At 40.0% G+C, this 8995-nt stretch overlaps 1 protein-coding gene across 1 annotated transcript in view; it reads left to right on the forward strand.

Moving 5' to 3' along the window:
• Positions 1-8995, forward strand: part of LOC138055784 (probable serine/threonine-protein kinase DDB_G0278901) — a 13390-nt gene extending 4395 nt beyond the window's left edge. The window contains exons 2-7 of the mRNA XM_068901656.1: positions 1926-2069; positions 4124-4253; positions 5507-5677; positions 6414-6487; positions 7083-7175; positions 7895-8995. Coding sequence (XP_068757757.1) covers positions 1926-2069; positions 4124-4253; positions 5507-5677; positions 6414-6487; positions 7083-7175; positions 7895-8116 — 834 coding nt within the window. The 3' untranslated portion in view covers positions 8117-8995. The remainder of the gene's footprint in view (positions 1-1925; positions 2070-4123; positions 4254-5506; positions 5678-6413; positions 6488-7082; positions 7176-7894) is intronic.

The following is an 8995-nucleotide window of genomic DNA, read 5'->3' on the forward strand; positions in this document are numbered from 1 at the left end:
TCTTTTTAGAGTAGCCTTTGATTTAAATTAAATATGTATAACACTTATTTTTAAATTAGGAACTCTGAACTCATTAATTATTTATTGTATTATATGTATATAAGAACAGTTTTTTTAACCTTATTAGAAGTTAGCATATTTTATTTATATTATTAGCTCATAGTTACTTCCAATTAGTAGTCTATAGTCATCTTACGTTATTAGTATTAGTATATTTATATGTCACTATTTAGGGATATTTGTTGTAAGGCGCATTTGAAAACTTTAAGTTGATACTTGCGTAATATTTAACAATTATTCGCCTCAGGCTCAGTGATCATCGGTGAATACTCACCGAGACGAAGTCGAGGTGAATATTCACCGATAATCACTGAGCCTGAGGCGAATAATTGTTTTAGTATAAATACACAGGTGATTATTTCAAGAAAGAGAAAAAAAAAAACATTTCAACGCGAAATCATCTTCACTTTACAGTGGCAAAACGACTACTGGCAGCCATTTTGTCCGTCGAGGTGATTATCTGCTGATAATCCGAGATAGCGAGCCAATGAGAACGCGCGGTTTTGTATAATCACCTGTGTATTTATACTAAAAATGAATAAAGTTAAAATTAAGTTAAAGTCTGAACCGATTTCAATACTACCTCTCCGACTTTCAATCAATTCGGGATCAGTTGACGAGATCAATTTGGGTGGTTTTTTGTATACTTCGATGCACTCACGAAAAAGGCCTTTAAATAACATGCAACATTTAAGACTCAGGGCTATTCACTGTTGAGTTGTAAGAATTATAAAAACTGCTATATAAGATATTTATCTATATAATTGTTACAGCAAGGAAAACGTGGCCAATTTTTAATTAATTCCGTCACACCAAGAAGCCGACGGTGGTTTTTCTCGGCATCTGATTGGATAATTCATGCTCACGAAAGAATGTAAATTACTTCAACGAGAAAGACCGGAGTACGGAGGAATAAGGACTCGTGAAAAAGGAAAGGAGTCATCTGCAAATGGCCGCTTTTAAACTCGTTTTACTTCAACGATGAAATGATATATGAAATGGATCGTTTTGCTTCATTGAAAGGTGCGTAATTCAACCGAAACAAAGTTTACAAGAATAAAACGGCATTTTTCTAACATTGCGTGACGTAGCATACCAGCGAATACAATTTGGGGAATTTACGCAGTACTCGTAGCAGGCACATGTGAGTCTACAACATTTTGACCACTGAGATGATGAATATCGTTGTCGATAAGAGTACAGACAACGCTGAACCACATTCGATTTGTTAATTGGTCTCCTGCTCATGCATGAACAACTAACCAATCAGGTGCGCCACTAAAAATAGCCACGCATTATGACCACAGGCTAAATTCAGATTGAAAAAAAAAAAATGGGAGAGGCCCATGTATGGTGGATGTGATTTCTCCTCTCATAAGACTCAATCCGTCCGTTGTGACCAAAATTAGGGAGTTTTTTGAGAAGCTCGAGGGCAACCGGAAGTGAGCTGTTCTCCCTTTTCACTTGTCTTCACACAACCACATTTACATTGCTAATTATCTTTTCCCCATTAGAGATGATTAGCATAAAATTCTGGGTGATACCACTGTCTGGGCACGCGACATGTTCTCTTCCCGTTGCCGTTCGCGTCTCAAAACGCGCATGCTTAATTAAGCTCTCTATTCCATCCACCGAAACAGCACCTGTTTGTTAAACCAAACCCGTCAGGTGTAAAGTTTCCCATCCTTTTGGATGGTTAACAATTGTTTGGCAGGGAAGTAGAGCCCTGACTGGTTCGTTGATAAGCATTTCCGAGTTCACCAGTCAAAACTAATGACTTTTCACATGCGAGGTGAGTACCTATGCATGGTGAATAGCCTCAGGTTAATTGTGCTATTGAGTCTTCTTTTGTTTGGACGTTATAGGAAAAATTCTCGATTGAGAATGGTCAGTTCAATGAAGGAAACCAGTACAACATAATTGAACAAGTTGGGTTTGGAGCTTTTGGAGAGTGTTTTGTGGCATCAACAGAGGATGAATCTGAAGGATTCCTCTTTTGCATTAAGAAGGTGAGATAAATGTCGGTCGTTCTGAGTATCTTCCATCTCCTTCGGGTACCACTAAGGAACAGCCAAGAGTCTCTTTAATCTGCTTGAAAAAGGATTATCCTGGCTGTCACCTGCAATTTCGACTTCCGGCTATAGGTGCCTTGCAACCAATCTCTTGAGGACGAAGTGACAACGGTGTAATGCACGAACAAATGAAGCCAGTGAGAGCCGTTTGTGTGGCGAGCGTTGCGTGACGCTCCCAGCAACGGCTGCGAAGAAGACTACCAATATGGCGGCGATTACGCAACGTGAAAAGCACCTGTAATAAATTTGTTTTATCAAACAAAATCTTTCGTTTGATGTTTGATATTAAAAATCTATCGTAAATCATTCATCTTTAAACGAACCCTACAAAATAAAAGCCGAGCTCGCTTATTTTTCTTACCACTAGTTTGTTTGTTATCTAGTGCTGAAAGCACTCGCCTCCCACTAATGTGGCCCGGGTTTGATTCCCAGATTCGGGGTCATATGTCGGCAGATGTCGGTTGAGTTTGTTGGTTCTCTATACTCTACACCGAGAGGTTTTTTCCCGGGTACTTCAGGATTCTCTTCTCCTCAAAAACCAATGTTTGATTTCAGTTTATTTGAGTTAACTTACATCGGGGTTCGTGCTACTCCTTGACGTCCTTGAAAAGCCCAGGAATTTAAATTTGGACTTCAAGGGAGCTTGATAAACCCTTGAAAAAAAGGATTTTGTGCAAAACTGCTTGAAAACTCCTTGAATTTTTGCTTGGATAAAAATTATTGAGATTGCATCGTGATAAGTGAAAATTGAACCCAAATTTGACTATTAAGGAAATATTAAAACGAAAATTAAAATGCCTGGTGTGCACTTAACTTGCAGGATGGGGGAAGGAATATCAAGGTAGGCTTTTTCAGCAAAAAAACCTTACTGAAACACGATGTATGGCATAGCGGAAATCGTCTTACAAAGACTCCTTGAAAACTTTTAAATTTCTGGTTCTTGAAAACTCCTTGAATACTCCTGGAATTTTGTACACTAAATCCAGCACGATCCCTGTTTCATGATAACTGTAATTAGCAGACGAAGAGCCTCCTGGTGGATTTGTTGCCGGTAAAATCTGTCCTCAATTTGAATTCGTTTTTACCTAGGTTGAATACGCAATTAGGCGAACCGAAGAACCTTTTTTTGGAGCCTAAATTAAGCCTAGAGAAAAACTAGAGTCAAGTTAGAATTAGTTTTGGTTATTATACATGGATCATGTATCAATTGACTTATTATAATAAAGTAAATAATGAAAAGAACTGTGTTGGGTTGAGAATGTTTGTCGTTGTAGTGTAGTGGTGAAGACAAAGGACTACAGGTCTGGAGGGTCCGAGTACTGGTATAAGTGCATAGTACAGTTGTTTCTTCCCTTACTACTTGGAATGTTGAAACTGAATGGATAAGTGTATGAATACAGAAACTGATAAGATGATCCGAAAGATAAAGGGATGTGTTGAGATGCGTAAGACAGAGCTTGAGGGAAGACATAGGTGTTTTCGTTACGTTTTAGGGCTTGATAGCTACTTTAAACTTGTTAGAGAGCATACTCAACCTAGGTACAATGAGGATCACCAATTTAACCAAGGTTAAATCGGATTCAACCTGAGAACGGATTTGACCGACAACAGATGTACCACTAATAGAGACGTGTGTGCCTTTAAGAGTGTCGAGCTTCAGAGAAACCAAGAAAACTCGGTCGGGACCTCCTGTCAGTGACAATATAATGATATGAATCGTTTAATGAGTAAGTTTGGAAGGCATTCGGTTTTGGCCATGAACATACGTAGACTTTTTTTTGTGAGGATTTCACGCGGATTTCTGTCCTCTTAAAGGGGAAGGGGACCCTATTGTAGTAGTGTTCGCTATTGTCCCCCCTCCAAGAAGGGGGGATCATTGTTTGCGTTTATTAAGGGGGCATCGCTTCATCGACACTTAACACTCCACCCCTTCTGGTCATTTTAATTAACCTATTTTCTATAATTTTGGTTTCTTTTAACCTGACTTTCAGTGTCAATACAGGAGGAATGAGCTGCTGGCCTTAGAGCTGGCGAAGAGAGAGCGAATCAAGGAAATTGTTGACTACTATGGTGCCAAACTAAGCGGCAGAAATGCACATATTTTCATGGAATTTATGGCAGGTACCACAGCTTCTTTCAGGCTTTTATCTGATATCAAGGTTCATTTTCCTCAGATAATAGCTATGCAGAAAGGTATATCCTGATAACAGTTATTCAAATACTTACTGTCTTTGCAATATGGGATTGAATACGATGGCATTTTCAAGTTACAAGGAACAAAACAAAAGTGAACAGCCACAACAGCACATTGAGATCGGCTGTGTTTTGAGCTTCCCGCCAAGTCGGACTGAATGACGTCACTGACCAGCCAGCCGGGTTACTAAGTTTCGCTCAAAATGGCGGCTCTTCATTTGGTGTTTTTGGCTTCTTTCGAGAGACCAGGATTCAGATTTGGGACTGAAACAACTGTTAATAAGTAGTCTTTTAAGTTGGTGGGTACAAAAATTATTCACATTTTAGAGCGACCTTGTCCTTTCACCTTGAATAATAGGCGCGAACTATCATATAACTGGATTTATAGGAATGGTTCTAAAGTGAACATAAAAAGTGAACGGTTGTTTGTTATAAGCTCACGTTGTCGTCAAAACCTGAAATTTGGTGATTTCACGTTGTTGTTTTGTGGACCACGGCAAAAAAATGCATTAAAATGCGTGTTACACGTGTAGCAAGAATATCAACACGTGCAGCACGTGCAGCACGATTGTTTTCCCCAGGTGATCTGGTGACGTAATTCGGAGGACTGGCGAGAACAATTTTAACGCCGTATCCCACAACCGAGCGCGGCCTTATTTTCGAATTCAACGGGCAGAGGCGAGGTTAGATCTCTTCGAGTCTACTTGAATGTTAATTCAGTAACAGGAAAATGTTGTAGACACGTAATGATCTGTTGAGTTTTGGCGATGGCAATACTGCAGGGAGTTTGGAAACAACACCAAAGGCCGCGCGCGGTTGTGGGATACGGCGTTAAAATTTTTCTTCCCAGTCCTCCAAATTACGTCACCAGATCACCTGGATGATTACAGACCAAACAAAAAATGCAACAGGCCCGAAGAGATGCATCAATGGACATATTAGCATTTTCAAGTTCAAAAATTTTCCTGAACCGCCCTAAAATACCGTTACACAGCCGTTACATTGCTTAATTGATCCAAGGTTCCTCCCTCGTCAATCCCGAAAATTTTCGATTTTAACTGTAAAACTGCAATATGCTTAAAGGCTTCTCTCTTACTGTATTCAAGGCAAGAAAGAGGCGAAGTCTTGCCGTTTTTCTCACTTATTTGTTTGGTAATAATTAATGACAGTAATTTTTTTAGGTGGAACAATAACAGAACTAGTTGAACGACAAAAGGCTTCATATCGTGACGCTCAGGAGATGACAGTCTGGCCAATTATTCCTGAAAATGATTGTTTTTACTACCTGGAGGACACGCTTAAAGCTTTAGAGTTCCTACACAGCAAAGGGATAGTGCATAGAGATATTAAAGGTGATCAAGTCCTCTTTAAGGCTATTTACTAAGGTTGCCATAAGCAATCCAGTCGAAAACGGAGGAGCATTTCCCGCAGGGATGGCACAGTCGGTTATTGCGCGGCCATGGTGCAAGAGGTCCTGAGTTCGATTCCCGGATCTCGCATCCTTGTTTCGACTTCTTTCCTTTCCGTGTAGCTAGGTAGCTTTAAATACCCGTAAAACGGAGCACAGATGGAGAGGGGGGAGTAAAATGAGCGTACCGTCGACCTCAGGTTTGTCAGTTGAATTACTGTTGCGAGTTATTGACATTAAATATGATTACTTTACTTTACTTTTACAGCCAACAAAACAATGGGTATATTGAGCAAAAACAAAAGCTCTGCTCGCCCTGCACGTGCGTTTTACATTTTTGTACATTTCTTTGCCGTTATCGTCCTGGCAACGACTTGAATTGGCCAAATTTGAAGTTAGGTGGAGAACGTGACCACCTGACGATAATTTTTCAATTTTCTGCGTTCACGTGTCCACACCGTTCCCACCTATTTTATTCCTGAAATGATTGTCCACACTTTCCACGCCGAGAGAATTGGAGTAATGGCAAAATAAATACAAGAACGGGAAATAATATTGCTTAAGGTCGTCCCTATTAAAGGACATTAAGATGAATAACTTGTAGACTGTTCTTTGTGTCATCCTGGGAAAGTAACATTTGAATGAACTTGTATTAATCACGGTCTGTATGTTTTATGTAGGAAATAACCTGCTTCTCGATGAACATTGTATCCACGCTAAGCTAACAGGTTTTGGATCAGCCACAAACATCAAGGTTAGACTAAGAACGAAGCATGAAACCTTCTACTAGTTTTTGAACCATTCACACCTGGAGCGCATACAATCGGCATCTTCTGATGTTAACAAGATGAACCCGCAAACAACTGTTGACAACAAACTAAGACAGTTTCATTTCAAATTAATACACCGTGCCCTCTTGAAAAAAGAAACTTAACATGAACTCTTTAAAGTGGTTCAATACTATTCATGGGATAAATTTGTCATTATTTTCAATAGAAGTGCTTTAAATTGCAGCTGAGAAGTTGAACCAGGGACTACCAGGATATATTCAACGAGTGGTCAGAAAGGGTCTTGAATCTCCGGAACTCAAGGCAAACGTCCCAACCAATGGGCCACACTACTTCCTAGATGTTATACAACCTCTAGTTTCTAGTTTTTTAGTAACTTGTAAAAATGGATTTATATTAGTAAATTCATTTTAGTTACTTATGAGGTACTTTCAAATTTCTTGTAATAATTGATGCGGGTTCAATAACGTACTGCACCAAAAAAAGCATTGCTGGACCGAATAGACGAATAACATTAATTGCATCAGGTGATGTTTGAAGGAAATTCTGCCTTTTTTCTAGGAAGCTGGAGGGTGGTCCGACGATGTATGGAAGACTGGCTGTTTGTTCCTTAAAATGTTAAATGGTAAAAGATCCTCACTTTTTGGGGTTAAGGTAAGCCTTGAGCGTCAAGTTTTTTCTGTCAACTATAACCATTTTGCCTTTCAACAAAAAAAAAAAAGGAAAAACAAACCAAAAGAAAAGAGGGGTTAGTTTGGGACACATTTAAGGTGGCCGGCATATTTTTTGTCAAGTGATATTATAGTGAACAACTGCATGTCAAGAGAAGCACGCCACACGAGTGAATTAGAGAAGAGTGTTGTTATGGCATGGGAGGGCTTCCCAGCACAGTTACAAATGAGTCTATTTTTAGAATACCCGTTCTCGCGAAAATCAGCTGTCATGTCCCTGAAAATAACAGGGCAGAAGCAATCATGCGTGACATGGCTTCTTCTGATTGGTTGAAATTGGCAGCCCTTTGTTTGTTTCCCGCGCAAAGTGTATCTAAAAATAAATCTATTTGTGACTGTGCTGGGGCAATGCCGCAAAGTGATAGATCAACACTCTTATCTAATTCACTCTTGCGCTACTCAGTTTAACAGTCATGCGCAGGCTTAAAAGGACACTTACTGATGGAGCTTATATTGCCATTATTTCTGGACACATCCGAGTCGGCTTTACGTCATTTCTTTTAGCGTAATTCCGGGATAACGCCTGTGACGTAATGTGCCAAAGTTTCTATCCCAACAAATGAGGTATAAGGATTGCTTGCCCAGAAGTCACGGCAGTTTCTTGATTGATAAAGGATTCTTGCCCCTCTGAATTGTTTACAGGACGGTGGCATCCAAAGACAGAATTCTTGCAAGCCTGAGGACGTCTTCCCTCCGGAAGCAAAACAGGAAATCAAAGAACTATTAGGTTTATTGTTCGGGATAGGCCGAGAACATTTCCCCAGCGTGGTAGAGATATTACAAAAGGCACGTGTTTTTCCAGTGACCCAATATCTTAAGCAGGCTCGTGAGGCATCACTCCCTCGCGAGGAAGGGGGTAATTAGTCACGTTAAATTCGTTTCCCCTCTTGTGTTTCCTAAAGACAGTACAATTTTGATAACATGACAGAAGAAAGGAAATATTTTCATGGTCTAAAGAGACAAATTTACAACTGACTCGTTTTTTACTTTTGCTAAAAAACAAACGTGAACGACTACAATCAGTGGCAAAAGTAGTTGAGATGCAATTACATGTTGGGCGTGACAGCCTCTTGCACTTAATAAACTAAGGATAAGTGTCAAATTTCCACTAAAAACTTTAAATAGAAGCACCTCCCCCCAATCAATGCCGAAGTAGACTAGGAAATATCTGTTCACGACCAGCAACTGTGTTTTTGGGGAGAGGGGAATTATATATGTAAAAAACAATCTAAAAGTCTTAGCGTCCCAAGACCTCTGTCACTGATTGTAGATATATATCCACACGTGTCTTACTTCTCGCTCCGAAAATGGACTTACTTACTAGCAACAATAAAAGCAAGGTGACACACTCTAACACCAACCCGGCGTGGCTAACACATCACGCATGCGCACAGCCATTTCACCCGGTCAATTAGCAGCCATGGACAGCTGTTTCGGCCTTTTGGGCCTCAACAGCATGGCGTATGAAACATACCAGGCGGGTATTTTAGCACCCCTTTATGTGGCAGCGTCACGTGCCTTACATGTGGTAAGCGAGAGCATTCACATTGCTCCCAACATCACTCCCAACATCACTCCAATTCCTACAATCATGCGGCTCAAGCTAGTTTCAACACTTTCAAGAGACCTTGTTATTCGAAGGATTGACACTAAAACGCCTTATCACGCACCGTAATGTTATGGTACCATGTCAAATATCAATTTTTGCTGAACAAGATCCAGTCATTTTTGTGACTTAACAAG

The sequence above is a fragment of the Montipora capricornis genome, chromosome 7, assembly GCF_036669925.1.
Source record: "Montipora capricornis isolate CH-2021 chromosome 7, ASM3666992v2, whole genome shotgun sequence".
Taxonomy (NCBI): domain Eukaryota; kingdom Metazoa; phylum Cnidaria; class Anthozoa; order Scleractinia; family Acroporidae; genus Montipora; species Montipora capricornis.